The sequence below is a fragment of the Bos indicus genome, chromosome 2, assembly GCF_029378745.1.
Source record: "Bos indicus isolate NIAB-ARS_2022 breed Sahiwal x Tharparkar chromosome 2, NIAB-ARS_B.indTharparkar_mat_pri_1.0, whole genome shotgun sequence".
NCBI lineage: Eukaryota > Metazoa > Chordata > Mammalia > Artiodactyla > Bovidae > Bos > Bos indicus.
Window position 1 is genome coordinate 71,372,101 of NC_091761.1, and position 18,113 is coordinate 71,390,213.

Consider the following 18,113-nt stretch of genomic DNA (forward strand, 5'->3'; position numbering starts at 1 on the left):
ACACTGGTGAGAGAAATCAAAGAAGACACTAATAGATGGAGAAATATACCATGTTCATGGATTGGAAGAATCAATATAGTGAAAATGAGTATACTACCCAAAGCAATTTATAGATTCAATGCAATCCCTATCAAGCTACCAACAGTATTCTTCACAGAGCTGGAATAAATAATTTCACAATTTGTATGGAAATACAAAAAACCTCGAATAGCCAAAGCGATCTTGAGAAAGAAGAATGGAACTGGAGGAATCAACCTACCTGACTTCAGGCTCTATTACAAAGCCACAGTCATCAAGACAGTATGGTACTGGCACAAAGACAGAAATATAGATCAATGGAACAAAATAGAAAGCCCAGAGATAAATCCACGCATATATGGACACCTTATCTTTGACAAAGGAGGCAAGAATATACAATGGATTAAAGACAATCTCTTTAACAAGTGGTGCTGGGAAAACTGGTCAACCACTTGTAAAAGAATGAAACTAGAGCACTTTCTAACACCATACACAAAAATAAACTCAAAATGGATTAAAGATCTAAATGTAAGACCAGAAACTATAAAACTCCTGGAGGAGAACATAGGCAAAACACTCTCCGACATACATCACAGCAGGATCCTCTATGACCCACCTCCCAGAATATTGGAAATAAAAGCAAAAATAAACAAATTGGACCTAATTAAACTTAAAAGCTTCTGCACATCAAAGGAAACTATAAGCAAGGTGAAAAGACAGCCTTCAGAATGGAAGAAAATAATAGCAAATGAAGCAGCTGACAAACAACTAATCTCAAAAATATATAAGCAACTTCTACAGCTCAATTCCAGAAAAATAAATGACCCAATCAAAAAATGGGCCAAATAACTAAATAGACATTTCCCCAAAGAAGACATACAGATGGCTAACAAACACATGAAAAGATGCTCAACATCACTCATTATCAGAGAAATGCAAATCAAAACCACTATGAGGTACCATTTCACGCCAGTCAGAATGGCTGCGATCCAAAAGTCTATAAGCAATAAATGCTGGAGAGGGTGTGGAGAAAAGGGAACCCTCTTACACTGTTGGTGAGAATGCAAACTAGTACAGCCACTATGGAGAACAGTGTGGAGATTCCTTAAAAAACTGGAAATAGAACTGCCTTATGATCCAGCAATCCCACTGCTGGGCATACATACTGAGGAAACCAGAATTGAAAGAGACACATGTACCCCAATGTTCATCACAGCACTGTTTATAATAGCCAGGACATGGAAGCAACCTAGATGTCCATCAACAGATGAATGGATAAGAAAGCTGTGGTACATATACACAATGGAGTATTACTCAGCCATTAAAAAGAATGCATTTGAATCAGTTCTAATGAGGTGGATGAAACTGGAGCCTATTATACAGAGTGAAGTAAGCCAGAAAGAAAAACACCAATACAGTATACTAACGCATATATATGGAATTTAAAAAGATGGTAACAATAACCCTGTGTACAAGACAGCAAAAGAGACACTGATGTATAGAACAGTCTTTTGGACTCTGTGGGAGAGGGAGAGGGTGGGATGATTTGGGAGAATGGCATTGAAATACATATATCATATATGGAACGAGTTGCCAGTCCAGGTTCGATGCACGATACTGGATGCTTGGGGCTGGTGCACTGGGATGACCCACAGGGATGGTATGGGGAGGGAGGAGGGTTCAGGATGGGGAACACATGTATACCTGTGGTGGATTCATTTCAATATTTGGCAAAACCAATACAATGTTGTAAAGTTTAAAAATAAAATAAAATTTTTTAAAAATGCACCAGCATTCACAGTACAGGGGAGAAGAGAGAAAGAAAGGACCCAAGAAAATATTTGAAGATAATAGATGAAAAGTTCCCTAACATAGGAAATAGTCAACCAAGTCCAGGAAGCAGAGTTCCAAGCAGGATGAACACAAGGAGGAAAAAGATACATAGTAATTAAAGTGACAAAAATTAAAGACAAAAGAATAAAAGCAACAAGGGAAAAAGGACAAATAACATACATATAAGGGAACCCCCATCAGATTATCAGCTGATTTCTCAACAGAGTCTCTATGAGCCAGAAGGAAATGGCATGATATACTTAAAGTGATAAAAGGGAAGAATCTACAACCAAGAATACTCTACCCAGCAAGATTTTCCTTCAGACTTGATGGAGAAGTCAAAAACTTTCCAGACAAGCAAAAGTTAAGAGAATTCAGCACCACCAAACCAGCTTTACAACAAAAGCTAAAGGAACTTCTCTAGGCATGAAACACAAGAGAAGGAAAAGACCTGCAGAAAATAAACCCAAAACAATTAAGAAAATGGTAATAGGATCATTGAAGTGAAGTGAAGTCGCTCAGTCATGTCTGACTCTTTGCAATGCCATGGACTGTAGCCTACAAGGCTCCTCTGTCCATGGAATTTTCCAGGCAAGAGTACTGGAGTGGGTTGCCATTTCCTTCTCCAGGGAATCTTCCCAAGCCAGGGATTGAACCTGGGTTGCCTGCATTGCAGGCAGATGCTTTACCATCTGAGCCACCAGGGAATTGAGAAATATCAGTAACCTCAGATATGCAGATGACACCACCCTTATGGCAGAAAGTGAAGACGAATTAAAGGGCCTCTTGATGAAGGTAAAAAAACTGGCTTAAAACTCAACATTCAAAAAACGAAGATCATGGCATCCAGTCCCATCACTTGATGGCAAATAGATGGGGAAACAACTAGAAACAGTGGTGGATTTTATTTTCTTGGGCTCCAAAATCACTGCAAATGGTGACTGCAGCCATGAAATTAAAAGACGCTTTCTCCTTGGAAGAAAAGCAATGACAAACCTAGACAGCATATTAAAAAGCAGAGACATTGCTTTGCCTATTGCCAGGAGAAATATCAATAACGTCAGATATGCAGATGACACCACCCTTATGGCAGAAAGTGAAGAGGAACTAAAAAGCCTTTTGATGAAAGTGAAAGAGGAGAGTGAAAAAGTTGGCTTAAAGCTCAACATTCAGAAAACGAAGATCATGACATCTGGTCCCATCACTTCATGACAAATAGATGGGGAAACAGTGGAAACAGTGTCAGACTTTTATTTTGGGGGGCTCCAAAATCACTGCAGATCGTGACTGCAGCCATGAAATTAAAAGATGCTTACTCCTTGGAAGGAAAGTTATGACCAACCTAGATAGCATATTCAAAAGCAGAGACATTACTTTGCCAACAAAGGTCTGTCTAGTCAAGGCTATGGTTTTTCCTGTGGTCATGTATGGATGTGAGAGTTAGACTGTGAAGAAGGCTGAACGCCAAAGAATTGATGCTTTTGAACTGTGGTGTTGGAGAAGACTCTTGAGAGTCCCTTGGACTGCAAGGAGATCCAACCAGTCCATTCTAAAGGAGATCAGTCTTGGGTGTTCTTTGGAAGGAATAATGCTAAAGCTGAAACTCCAATACTTTGGCCACCTCATGCGAAGAGTTGACTCATTGGAAAAGACTCTGATGCTGGGAGGGATTGGGGGCAAGAGGAAAAGGGGATGACAGAGGATGAGATGGCTGGATGGCATCACCGACTTGATAGATGTGAGTTTGAGTGACCTCCAGGAGTTGGTGATGGACAGGGAGGCCTGGCATGCTGCAATTCATGGAGTCACAAAGAGTGGGACACGACTGAGCGACTGAACTGAACTGAACTGAACAATGGTTCATATGGTCAAAGCTATGGTTTTTTCCATAAAGAGTTGGACCATAAAGAAGACTGAGCACTGAAGAACTCATGCCTTCAAACTGTGGTGCTGGAGAAGACTCTGCAGAGTCCCTTGGACAACAAGGAGACCAGTCAATCCTGAGGAAAATCAACCCTGAATATTCATTAGAAGGACTGATGCTGAAGCTGAAGCTCTAGTACTTTGACCACATGATGTGAAGAGCTAACTCATTGGAAAAGACCCTGATGCTGGGAAAGATGGAAAGCAGGAGGATACAGGAATGACAGAGGATGAGATGGTTGTATGGCATCTCCAAGTTGGGCATGTCCAAACTCAGTGGACATGAGTTTGAGCAAACTCTGGGAGATGGTGAAGGACAGGGAGCCTGGCATGCTACAGTCCATGGGGTTGCAAGAAGCTGAATACAACTGAGAGACTGAACAACAACAACAATAGGATCATATGTATCCATAATTACCTTCAATGTAAATAGATTAAATTCACCAACCAAAAGACATAGACTGGCTGGGCATATCAAAACATGTGCATGTATGCACTTCTGTTTACCACATCACCCTGGTTGACCCCCCCATACTTTATGTAATGATTTTATATTGTTAGGTTAATCATGTTCCCGTTATGGCTTGTAATTATTTATCTTTTATTTTTGGTTTGGCTATTGATTGTGAAAACTGATAAACATCTATTACCATTATGATTATGTAACTATTACTCACTTAATGCCATTGTATTATGATTAGTCAACAGAAAAATAGAGTTGTATATCACCAAAGCTATCAGCTACCATTTAATAGAAAAACCAGTAATCACTTTTTAAAATTGTCTTGGAATTTTTTGAAAAATACAAATGCCTAGGTATTGCTTTTGTTCTCCAAAGCTCCAGATACATTTCTAATGAGCAGCCATGTTTAAAAACAACTCGCCTATATGATGATCTTTTATCTAGTTTGTTTCACTTTTTCTGTTTCAAATTCAGCACTCCCATTTTGTTTAGTTTATGTGTTCCAGTTTCTCCATCACTTTTTTTTTTTCATCTTCTTTCTCAGCCTTTATCAAGAATAGTAGAAATGCTTTTATATACATATATATAATAGTATGTATAATATATATATTAGCAATCTTATGAATTTTTGCCTAACTTAAAAATTTATGACATTTTGATTCCAGTTGTTTGACTTAATGTTAATAGAATGCTAGATTTCTAATTTAAAAAAATAGATATGCAACAAGCAACAAAGGTTTATTATATAGCACAGGGAACTAGTCAATATCTTGTAATAACCTATAATGGAAAATAATCTCAATGATAATATATGTGCATATGTATAACTGGATCACCTTGCTGGGCACCTGAAATGTAAGTCAATTATACTTCAATATAATATACATATTAAGAAAAAGTTCTATGTAAAACAGCCTCAGAATGCAAAATAACCCATTAAATAAATACCAACAGTAGTATTAAAAAAAAAGAATTATGGTGTTTTGGAAGTAAAAGTAAAATTTTTTTTTAAATTGGAGGAGTTGAGGTAAAGAACAAATGAGAAACAAAGAACAAGACTACACACATACATATGTACGCACATACATGTTGTTTTTTAAATGGCCTGTGGCCAGGCCCCAGTAACTGGTATGTAGCAAATACACAGCTAAAAAGATGGTGGTTTCACAAAAGTGCCTTGAGACTCTCCAGAAGTGCTGTTCTGTTTTTCACCTGCAGACAAGAGCTTCAAATACCACCTGGGGCGAGTCAGTAAGGACGCCAGCCGGTTCTCTGTGTCTCCCCAGGAAGTACTGCCCTTTGCCTTTCCGTCCTACAGCCCTCCCCAGGACTCCAACGAACTGGTGGGTGCATGGAGGCTGCAGGTGGGGCTGGGCGCAGTCGGGGGCGACAGGCTGGTGCCGAGGGGAGCCCCACCTGGTTGGTCTCTGTCCCTCTGCCTTCTCCCAGGAGGCTCCTGAGGGAGACCTGTGCCCAGGTGATTATGATGAATGAGAAACCAGGAAGCACCTGCTGCCACCTACCTGTCCCCTGAGACACCTGTGCAGAGGTTGCTGGCCCCAATCTGCCCAAGCTGGAGACCACTGAGGCCCCCCCGGACTGCCGGGAAATGGGGTCTGAGGGCTGAATAGCAAACAGAGGACCAGGGGACCTAGCCTGGACCTGGGAGGCAGGCCCAGCTCAGCCAAGCCCCCTGCTGTGTGGAAACTGCAGAGGTTGGGGGTGGGTGGCCCCAGCATCTAACAGTCCAACCTCAGACTCACAAGTCCATTCCTCCTTCCCTCTTGGCAAGAAGTTTGACAGTTTATCAAATGATGCATTGTAATTCAGGTGGTGGCTACACCACGAGGCAGGCAGGATTTTCTCAAGTTCTATCAATTTAATTAATCTTCAAATTTAATAGGCAGGTTTCTTCTCTTGCAGCTGAGAAGGAAACTGAGACACAAGGGCACAGAGCCTGTAATAAAATGCTGCCTGAGTTCCCCAAGTTCACAGGTTTAGCAATAAAAAGTGTGTTTAAATCAATGTTGAAAGGGCACAAGCAAAACAATTTTTTAGTTTCAAAGAATGAAGTTGCCATGCACATCCTGTAAAGTGGGTTAAGCATTGCAGGTCAACCTAGTCAAGAGGTACAGGACTGACTTTAGAAATTTCATGTGTTTTCTGGATTAGATAATTCAATGACTTAAAAGCTCAGAATATTTGATTCCTGCACACATGCATGCTAAGTCACTTCAGTTGTGTCTGACTCTTTGCGACCCCATGGACTGCAGCCCACCAGGCTTCTCAGTCCATGGGATTCTCCAGGCAAGAATACTGGAGTGCATTGCCATTCCCTTCTCCAGGGGATCTTCCTGACCCAGGGATTGAACCCTCGTCTCTTATGTCTCCTGCCTTGGCAGGTGGATTCTTTATCACTAGTGCCACCTGTGAAGCCCTATTTAGTTTCTAGAAAATGATAAATCTGTGATTTTCAAGCAATAAGAATTATCTGACAGTCAATAATTAATGGGTGGAGAGGGTGTTAGGGATGAAGAGAGATTATTACTGAGCTGTGGAACCTATATTTTTTTTTAATAATTCAAAGCTTTTTATTTCATTTGGTACTTGAGTTAGTTCTACAGCAACTTCTCTGCTGCTCAGGGTTGATGAAAAACAGAATGCTTGGCATCCCTGTTCATAAAGATTTTTGTAATTCATTCCATACATATGGTATTTCACTATTCTAAGAACAGTATTTTAAATACAGCATCTCTGAAATTGGGAAATGCCTTATAATAATTGGTGTCATATTTACACTGCATCATACCAGTTTAATGACGGTGTCTTAGATTAGGTGAGATATAGTATTTATTGAGTGCCTGTCACAGGCTGGACACTGCTCTGGGTTCTGTGAGTGATGCTGCGCGTCCCCCTGCAGGACATGTATTAGGTGGTGCTTTGGGGATTAGCATCCTTGGAAGGGAAGGGAATGGAATGGGCAGAGGAGAAATAAGACTACAGCCCTTTGATGAAGTCCTCACTGACGTCACAAGGGGCTCTGGGCCTGGCACAGGGCGAGGACCACCTTTGTACCTTTGCTTCAGCCGGTCTTTGGAGGCAGCTGCCCCAGTGAGCACATGGCCTCGAGTGAGATAGCGCCCTTCAGCCACAGCTGCCCCTGAGGGCTGACCCCTGAGGGTTGTTTCTGTCAATAGGACTCAGGACTCACTCCTCAGGTCTGAAGAGGATTCTGGGCAACAAGTGCAGCCTCCACAACAGGGGAAAATAAAAGACACACCCTGAGAGACAAGGGTGTGGGGGTGGGCAGTGGCCACACTGCCTCCATTCCCTGCATGTCAAGTATCAACTGTAGTCAGGTATCAGCCTTGGTTGCAGAAAGAGTTATTTAGAGGGAAGAGCTGTCCACTTAATGTTCAAAATGTAGAGAAACAGAAGTATAGCTGCCTTTGCTCAATGTTGATCATGTGTCACCTTTTTGAATTTTCACATTTTAGGCTCCTGGTGGCCTTGGACCTGTCCCAATTAAATCTTCAGAAATTCAAGTCAAGCAGCCCCATTCCTTCTTCAATCTGCAGGTCAGACCTGTCATATGGTTTCATTAATTGGGTTTTTTATGTCCTAAACAAAATGTTCTTGACTCTGAATTGCTCTAATTCATTAGTTTTGTTCTATTACAGATTATAATGAATAAGATACAGTGTTTATTTCCCTGCTGTTATCTTATGTGATGCGTGAGGTGTAACAGATTCTCTTTTCCTGATGTGGTTTGTGGAAACCAGGATCTTTATTCTGTGGATATACCATATAGGATGCAAACCTGAACTCAGTGAAGCTCTGAGCCATGCCATGCTGGGCCACCCAAGACGGATGGATCATAGTGAAGAGTTCTGACAAAATGTGGTCCACTGGAGGAAGAAATGGCAAACCACACCAGTATTCTTGCTGCAAGAACCCCATGAACAGTATGAAAAGGCAAGATGATATGACACCAGAGGATCAGCCCCCCAGGTTGGAAGATGTCCAGTATGCTACTGGGGAAGAGTAGAGGGCAATCAATAGTGGCTACAGAAAGGACGAAGTGACTGGGCCAAAGCAGAAACAGTGCTCAGTTGTGGATGTGCCTGGTGGTGAAGGTAAAGACCAAAGCTGTAAAGAACAATATTGCCTAGGAACCTGGAATGTTAGGTCCATGAATCAAGGTAAATTGGACGTGGTCAAGCAGGAAGTGGCAAGAGTGAACATTGACATCTTAGGAATCAGTGAACTAAAATGGACGGGAATGGGTGAATTTGATTCAGATGACAATTATATCTACTACTGTGGACAAGAATCCCTTAGAAGATATGGAGTAATCCTCAGAGTCAACAAAAGAGTCCAAAATGTGGTACTTGGGTGCAATCTCAAAAATGATGAAAATGACAGAATGATCTCAGTTCATTTCTGAGGCAAACCACTCAATATCACAGTAATCCAAGTCTGTGCCCCAACCACTGATGCCAAAGAAGCTGAAGTTGAATGGTTCTATGAAGACCGTCTAGAACTAACACCAAAAACAGATGTCCCTTTCATCCTAGAGGGTAGGAATGCCAAAGTAGGAAATCAAGAGATATCTGAAAAAAAAAAAAAAAAAGATACCTGGAGTAACAGGAAAGTTTGGCCTTGGAGTACAAAATGAAGCAGAGCAAAGGCTAACAGAGTTTTGTCAAGAGAACACATTGGTCATTGCAAGCACCGTTTTCCAATAGCACAAGAGATGACTCTACACATGGACATCACCAGATGGTCAATACTGAATTCAGAATGATTATATTCTTTTCAGTAGAAGATGGAGCAGCTTCATACAATCAGCAGAAAAAAGACCTGGAGCTGACTGTGGCTCAGATCATAAACTCATATTGCAAAACTCACAGGCTTAAATTGGAGAAAGCAGGGGAAACCACTAGACCATTAGTTATATTAGTATAACTTAAATCCCTTATGATTATACAGTGGAAGTAATGAATAGATTTAAATGATTAGATGTGGTAGACAGAATGCCTAAAGACCTATGGACAGAGGTTGATAACATTGTACAGGAGGCAGTGACCAAAGCCATCCCATAGAAAAAGAAATGCAAGAGGGCAAAATGGTTGTCTGAGGAGGCTTTACAAATAGCTGAGAAAAGAAGAGAAGTGAAAAGGCAAGGGAAGAAAGGAAAGATATACCCAACTGAATGCAGAGTTCCAGAGAATAGCAAGGAGAGATAAGAAAGCCTTCCTAAGTGAACAATGCAAAGAAACAGGAAAACTATAGGATGGGAAAGACTAGAGATCTCTTTGGGAAAACTGGAGATATCAAGGAAAGAGTTCATGCAAAGATGGGCACAATAAAGGACAGAAATGGCAAGGAATTAACAGAAACAGAAGATATTAAGAAGAGGTGGCAAGAATACACAGAAGAACTGTACAAAAAACGTCTTAATGACCTGGATAATCCCAAGGATGTGGTCACTTACCTAGAGCCAGACATCCTGGAGTGTGAAGTCAAATGGGCCTTAGGAAGCCTTACTACAAACAAAGCTAATTGAGGTGAATTAGCTTTGAGCTATTTCAGCTCAAAGGAATTGAGCTGGAATTGAGCAGGAATTCCAGCTGAGCTATTTCAAATCCTTAACAATGATGCTGTTAAAGTGCTGCACTCAATATGCCAGCAAATTTGGAAAACTCAGCAGTGTCCACAGCACTGGAAAAGGTCAGTTTTCATTCCAGTCCCAAAAAGGGCAATGCCAAAGAATGTTCAAACTACTGTACAATTATGTTCATTTTGCATGCTAGTAAAGTTATGCTCAAAATCCTTCAGGCTCAGCTTCAGCAGTACATGAACTGAGAACTCCCATGTTCAGACTGGGTTTAGAAAAGACAGAGGGGCCAGAGATCAAATTGTCAACATTCACTGGATCCTAGAGAAAGCAAGGAAATTCCAGAAAAACATCTACCTCCGTTTCATCAACCACACTAAAGTCTTTGATTGTGTGGATCATAACAAACCATGGAACTCTCTTAAAGAGCTTACCTGTCTCCTGAGAAATTGTACGTGGGTCAAGAAGCAACAGTTACCAGACCATCTTACCTGTCTCCTGAGAAATTGCATGTGGGTCAAGAAGCAATAAGTTAGAATCCTGTGTGGAGCAACTGATTGAAAAAGGAGTATGACAGGGCTGTCTGCTGTCACCCTGTTTGTTTAACCTATTTTCTGAGCACATCATGAGAAATGCCAGGCTAGATGAGTTACAAGCCGGAATCAAGATAGGCGGGAGAAACATCAACAACCTTAGATATGCGTGTGGATGATACCACTCTAATGGCAGAAAGTGAAGAGGAACTAAAGAGCCTCTTAAAAAAAGAAAAAAAATAAATAAAGAGCCTCTTGATGAAGGTGAAAAAGGAGAGTGGAAAAAGCTGGCTTAAAACTCAACATTCAAAAAACGAAGATCATGGCATCTGGTCCCATCACATAATGGCAAATAGATAGGGGGAAAATGGAGACAGTGACAAACTTTATTTTCTTGGCCTCTAAAATCACTGCAGGTGGTGACTGCAGCCACGAAATTAAAAGATTCTTGCTCTTCGGAAGAAAAGCTGTGACAAACCTAGACAGTGTGTTAAAAATCAGAGACATCATTTTGCTGACAAAGGAGCATATAGTCAAAGCTATTATTTTTCCAGTAGTCATGTACGGATGTGAGAGTTGGACCATAAAGAAGACTGAGCGCCAAAAAATTGATGCCTTTGAACTATGGTGCTGGAGAAGACTCTGGAGAGTCCCTTGGACAGCAAGGAGGTCAAACTAGTCAATCCGAAAGGAAATCAACCCTGAATGTTCTTTGGAAGGACTGATGCTGAAGCTGAAGCTCCAATACTATGGCCACCTGATGGGAAAACCTGACTCATTGGAAAAGACCCTGATGCTGGGAAAGATTGAAGGCAGGAGGAGAAGAGGGTGACAGAGGATGAAATGGTTAAATAGAATCATCGACTTAGGTGCCATGAATTTGAGTAAACACTGGGAGCTAGTGAAGGATAGGGAAGCCTGGTGTGCCGCAGTCCGTGGGGTCGCAAAGAATCGGACACGATTTAGCAACTGAACAACCACCACCACGTGCATACCTGAAGCTACTTGAAATGCATATGTTAGAAATTTGAAGAAAAGGCATAAGTGAACAAAACCCAGTTAGTTTTCGTTGAGTTGTATAACCACTTTTGTTTTTGAAAATATGCGTATTTATTTTTCTCATTTTTTAATTTAAGTATAATTAATTTACAATATCTTGTTAATTTCAGGTGTACAGTTATTCAGTTACATGCATATATATACTTATATTCTTTTTGAGACTCTTCCCTTATGGTAGTGGTGGTTTAGTCAATAAGTCATGTCTGACTCTTGTGATCCCATGGACTATAGCTCACCAGGCTCCTCTGTCCATGGGAATTCCCAGGCAAGAATACTGGCATGGGTTGCCATTTCCTTCTCCAGGGGATCGTCCTGATCCAGGTGTCGAAACCAGGTCTCCTGCATTGCAGGCAGATTCTTTACTGATGGAGCCAGCAAGGAAGCCTGTTTTCTCTTAGAGGTTCTTACAAAATATCGAGTATCGTTCCGTGTCCTGTACCATAGGTCCTTGTAAAATATGCATGTTTTAAATTGACAAACCAGTGTTCAGTGTATCTATAGGTAACTATGAACCCTTCTGTATGTTGGGACCCAGAACAGGGCCAGGACTGTGTTGACAGGGCTGGCCCAAACCGACCAGGGCCCTAGGGCTGGGAAACGCCTCTCAAGGGCTATGAGCTCCTGTCTTCCCTCCCCCAGGTTCCTCAGCTATACAAGATCAAGAGGTACCAGCCAGTCTCTGTGCAGGAGTCTTCAGCCAGCTACAGACCTCAGAAGCTTGCTCGGGCCCTGAGGCAAGGAGCTGAGGTAACGCGTCCCACCTTTGGGAGAGGAACCACCCCCACCTCTTCCTTGCTGCCCAGGCCTCGAGACTAATGTGCTGCCCTTGGTCCTGGCCCAGGACGAAGCCACCACGGTCATCACCCTGCCCAAGCAGGATTCCTCGCCCCAGCTGCCCGGTGAGACCTCCGTCCTGAGCATAAAACTCCCCGAGGCCTTGGCCCACGCTCCAGATTACGACCCGCTTTATATTTTTGTAAGTGCCATCAGCAGAAGTCATGGTTCCCTGTCTCTTTGTTTTAGCAGTTACTTCATAAGAAAACAAAAGCAAATAGAAAACAAGCTTGTTTATGGTTACCAAAGGGGAAAGGGAGGTAGGGTAAACTAGGAGTGTGAGATTAGCAAGTACTTCTAACTGCGCATGAAACAGATAAACAATAAGGTCCTACTGTATCAGGGAACTGTATCCCCTATAACAGAAAAGAATCTGGAATATATATATATATAAAACGATCGCTTTGCAGAACACCTAAAACTGACACAATATTGTAAATCAACTATACTTCATTAAAAAAAAAAAAAAAGACGTTGAAAAAAAGAAGACAGAAGCACCAATTGGGAATATTTTTCTCTCTTTGGAATTTCAGGGATTAAACAACATCTCACTTTTGAAATTGCTGGCCAGACTTTATTGCTTGGAGAATATCAATGTTTCTTTTAACAACTCCAGCATTTATTTTTTAAGACAATAGCTTTATGGCAGTTTCCAATTATCTGTAATATGCTCGTATATATTTTTGTGTTTATTTTAAGCATAGTTTCCATATAACATTATATAAATTTATGTACAGGTATACAATACAGTGATTCACAAGTTTTAAAGGTAAAATATATGTATATATTTTTTAAAAAGAAAACGCAACAGAAAAAAGTAAAGTCACCCCAAACTCCATCCTGAAGCTTTAGTTGATCCCTTAACCCATCTTTCAGCACTATGTCCCTGCCACACCAATCCCTGACTCCCTTTTTTTTTTTTAATGCTTTATTGGCCCAAAGTACACATTTTATTTTTTTTTTTATTTTAATTGGAGGCTAATTACAATATTGTGGTGGTTTTTGCCATACGTTCACATGAATCAGCCATGGGTATACATGTGTTCCCCATCCTGAACCTCTCTCCAACCTCCCTCCTCATACCATCCCTCAGGGTCATCCCAGTACAACAGCCCTGAGCACCCTGTCTCATGCATCAAACCTGGACTGGCAATCTATTTCACATATGATAATATACATGTTTCAATGCTATTCTCTCAAATCATCCCACCCTTGCCTTCTCCCACAGAGTCCAAAAGTCTGTTCTTTATATCTGTGTATCTTTCGCTGTCTCACATATAGGGTCATTGTTACCATCTTTCTAAATTCCATATATATGCGTTAATATATTGTATTGGTGTTTTTCTTTCTGACTTACTTCATTCTGTATAATAGCCTCCAGTTTCATCCACCTCATTAGAACTGATTCAAATGCATTCTTTTTAATGGCTGAGTAATATTCCATTGTGTATATGTACCACAGTTTTCTTATCCATTCATCTGCCAATGGACATCTAGGTTGCTTCCATGTCCTGGCTGTTGTAAACAGTGCTGCAGTGAATATTGGGGTACATGTGTCGCTTTCAATTCTGGTTTCTTCATATATGCCCAGCAGTGGGATTGGTGGGTCGTATGGCAGTTCTATTTCCAGTTTTTTAAGGAATCTCCACACTGTTCTCCATAGTGGCTATATTAGTTTGCATTCCCACCAACAGTGTAAGAGGGTTCCTTTTTCTCCACACCCTCTCTAGCATTTATTGTTTGTAGACTTTTTGATAGCAGCCATTCTGACCAGCATGAGATGGTACCTCATTGTGGTTTTGATTTGCATTTCTCTGATAATGAGTGATGTTGAGCATCTTTTTATGTTTTGTTAGCCATCTGTATGTCTTCTTTGGAGAAATGTCTGTTTAGTTCTTTGGCCCATTTTTTGATTGGGTTGCTTATTTTTCTGGAATTGAGCTGCAGGAGTTGCTTGTATATTTTTGAGATTAATTCTTTGTAAGCTGCTTCATTTGCTATTATTTTCTTCCATTCTGAAGGCTGTCTTTTCACCTTGCTTATAGTTTCCTTTGTTGTGCAGAAGCTTTTAAGTTTAATTAGGTCCCATTTGTTTATTTTTGCTTTTATTTCCATTACTCTGGGAGGTGGGTCATAGAGGATCCTGCTATGATTTATGTCAGAGTGTTTTGTCTATATTTTCCTCTAGGAGTTTTATAGTTTCTGGTCTTACATTTAGATCTTTAATCCATTTTGAGTTTATTTTTGTGTATGGTGTTAGAAAGTGTTCTAGTTTCATTCTTTTACAAGTGGTTGACCAGTTTTCCCAGCACCACTTGTTAAAGAGATTGTCTTTTCTCCATTGTATATCCTTGCCTCCTTTGTTAAAGATAAGGTGTCCATAGGTGCATGGATTTATCTCTGGGCTTTCTATTTTGTTCCACTGATCTATGTTTCTGTCTTTCTGCCAGTACCATACTGTCTTGATAACTGTGGCTTTGTAGTAGAGCCTGAAGTCAGGTAGATTGATTCCTCCAGTTCCATTCTTCTTTCTCAAGATTGCTCTGGCTATTTGAGGTTTTTTGTATTTCTATACAAATTGTGAAATTATTTGTTCTAGTTCTCTGAAAAATACCGTTGGTAGCTTGATAGGGATTGCATTGAATCTATAAATTGCTTTGGGTCGTATACTCATTTTCACTATATTGATTCTTCCAATCCATGAAGATGGTATATTTCTCCATCTATTTGTGTCATCCTTGATTTCTTTCATCAGTGTTTTATAATTTTCTATATATAGGTCTTTTGTTTCTTTAGGTAGATTTATTCCTAAGTATTTTATTCTTTTTGTTGTAATGGTGAATGGAATTGTTTCCTCAATTTCTTTTTCTGTTTTCCATTGTTAGTGTATAGGAATGCAAGGGATTTCTGTGTGTTAATTTTATATCCTGAAGCTTTACTATATTCATTGATTAGCTCTAGTAATTTTCTGGTGGAGTCTTTAGGGTTTTCTATGTAGAGGATCATGTCATCTGCAAACAGTGAGAGTTTTACTTCTTTTCCAATCTGGATTCCTTTCTTTTTCTTCTCTGATTTCTGTGGCTAAAATTTCCAAAACTATGTTGAATAGTAGTGGTGAGTGTGGGCATCTTTGTCTTGTTCCTGACTTTAGGGGAAATGCTTTCAATTTTTCACCATTGAGGATAATGTTTGCTGTGGGTTTATCATATACGGCTTTTACTATGTTGAGGTATGCTCCTTCTATTCCTGCTTTCTGCAGGGTTTTTTTTATCATAAATGGATGTTGAATTTTGTCAAAGGCTTTCTCTGCATCTATTGAGATAATCATATAGTTTTTATCTTTCAGTTTGTTAATGTGGTGTATCACATTGATTGATTTGTGAATACTGAAGAATCCTTGCATCCCTGGGATAAAACCCACTTGGTCATGATGTATGATCTAAAAAGATATTAAAAAATATGTTGTTGGATCCTGTTTACTAGGATTTTGTTAAGGATTTTTGCATCTACGTTCATCAGTGATATTAGCCTGCAGTTTTCTTTTTTGTGGCATCTTTGTCTGGTTTTGGTATTAGGGTGATGTTGGCCTCATACAATGAGTTTGGAAGTTTACCTTCCTCTGCAAGTTTCTGAAAGAGTTTGAGTAGGATAGGTGTTAGCTCTTCTCTAAATTTTTGGTAGAATTCAGCTGTGAAGCCATCTGATCCTGTTGGAAGATTTCTGATTATGGTTTCGATTTCTGTGCTTGTGATGGGTCTGTTAAGATTTTCTAATTCTTCCTGGTTCAGTTTTGGAAAGTCATACTTTTCTAAGAATTTGTCCATTTCTTCCACGTTGTCCATTTTATTGGCATATAGTTGCTGCTAGTTCACTTTTCCCTTTCATGCATTGGAGAAGGAAATGGAAACCCACTCCAGTGTTCTTGCCTGGAGAATCCCAGGGACGGGGGAGCCTGGTAGGCCACCGTCTATGGGGTCGCACAGAGTCGGACACGACTGAAGTGACTTAGCAGCAGCAGCAGCAGTAGTCTCTTACAATCCTTTGTATTTCTGTGTTGTCTGTTGTGATTTCTCCATTTTAATTTCTAATTTTGTGGGTTTGATTCTTCTCCCTTTTTTTCTTGATGAGTCTGGCTGATGGTTTGTCTATTTTATTTATCTTATCAAAGAACCAGCTTTTAGCTTTGTTGATTTTTGCTATGGTCTCCTTTGTTTCTTTTACATTTATTTCTGCTCTAATTTTTATGATTTCTTTCCTTCTACTAACCCTCAGTTCGGTTCAGTTCAGTTCAGGCTCTCAGTCCTGTCTGACTCTTTGTGACCCCATGAATCGCAGCATGCCAGGCCTCCCTGTCCATCACCAACTCCCGGAGTTCACTCAGACTCACGTCCATCAAGTCATGATGCCATCCAGCCATCTCATCCTCTGTCGTCCCCTTCTCCTCCTGCCCCCAATCCCTCTCAGCATCAGAGTCTTTTCCAATGAGTCAACTCTTCACATGAGGTGGACAAAGTACTGGTGTTTCAGCTTTAGCATCATTCCTTCCGAAGAAATCCCAGGGCTGATTTCCTTCAGAATGGATTGGTTGGATCTCCTTGCAGTCCAAGGGACTCTCAAGAGTCTTCTCCAATACCACAGTTCAAAAGCATCAATTCTTCAGCGCTCAGCTTTCTTCACAGTCTAACTCTTGCATCCATACATGACCACTGGAAAAACCATCGCCTTGACTAGACGGACCTTTGTTGGCAAAGTAATGTCTCTGCTTTTCAATATGCTGTCTAGGTTGGTCATAACTTTTTTTCCAAGGAGTAAGCATCTTTTAATTTCATGGCTGCAGTCACCATCTACAGTGATTTTGGAGCCCAAAAAAATACCCTGGGGTGCTTCATTTCTTCTTTTTCTAGTTGCTTTAGGTGTAGAGTTAGGTTATTTATTTGATTTTTCTCCTGTTTCTTGAGGTAGGCTTGTATTGCTATGAACCTTCCCCTTAGCATTGCTTTTACTGAATCCCATAGGTTTTGGGTTGTTGTGTTTTCATTTTCATTGGTTTATACTTATATTTTGATTTCTTTTTTGATTTCTTCTGTGATTTATTGGTTATTCAGAAGTGTGTTGTTTAGCCTCCATATGTTTGTATTTTTAATAGTTTTTTTTTTTTCCTGTAGTTGACATCTAATCTTACTGCATTGTGATAAAAAAAGATGCTTGAGATGATTTCAGTGTTTTTTAATTTACCAAGGCTAGATTTGTGGCCCAGGATGTGATCTGTCCTGGAGAAGTTTCTGTGTGCACTTGAGAAAAAGGTGAAATTCATTGTTTTAGGGTGAAATGTCCTATGGATATCAATTAGGTCTAACTGGTCTAACTGGTCCATTGTATTATTTAAAGTGTGTGTTTCCTCGCTAATTTTCTGTTTAGTTGATCTATCCATAGGTGTGAGTGGGGTATTAAAGTCTCCCACTATTATTGTGTTATTGTTACTTTCCCCTTTCATACTTGTTAGCATTTGCCTTACAAATTGCGGTGCTCCTATGTTGTGTGTATATATATTTATAATTGTTATATCTTCTTCTTGGATTGAGCCTTTGATCATTATGTAGTGTCCTTCTTTGTCTCTTTTCACAGACTTTATTTCAAAGTCTATTTTATCTGATATGAATATTGCTACTCCTGCTTTCTTTTGGTCTCCATTTGCGTGAAATATCCTTTTCCAGCCCTTCACTTTCAGTCTGTATGTGTCCCTTGTTTTGAGGTGGGTCTCTTGTAGACAGCATATATAGGGGTCTTTTTTTTATATCCATTCAGCCAGTGTTTGTCTTTTGGTTGGGGC

General features: G+C 40.2%; 1 protein-coding gene and 1 non-coding gene across 6 annotated transcripts in view; one reads left to right on the plus strand and one right to left on the minus strand.

Annotated features, from left to right (window-relative positions):
- Window positions 1-18,113, plus strand: part of CFAP221 (cilia and flagella associated protein 221) — a 133,752-nt gene that overhangs the window by 88,644 nt on the left and 26,995 nt on the right. For all 5 annotated transcript variants that reach the window (XM_070768924.1, XM_070768925.1, XM_070768923.1 and 2 more), the window contains 4 exons: window positions 5,456-5,580; window positions 7,735-7,815; window positions 12,089-12,196; window positions 12,291-12,425. In XM_070768924.1, coding sequence (XP_070625025.1) covers window positions 5,456-5,580; window positions 7,735-7,815; window positions 12,089-12,196; window positions 12,291-12,425 — 449 coding nt within the window. The remainder of the gene's footprint in view (window positions 1-5,455; window positions 5,581-7,734; window positions 7,816-12,088; window positions 12,197-12,290; window positions 12,426-18,113) is intronic.
- TRNAC-GCA (transfer RNA cysteine (anticodon GCA)) lies at window positions 2,487-2,558 on the minus strand. The gene has a single exon. It is a non-coding gene; the product is annotated as a tRNA-Cys (tRNA).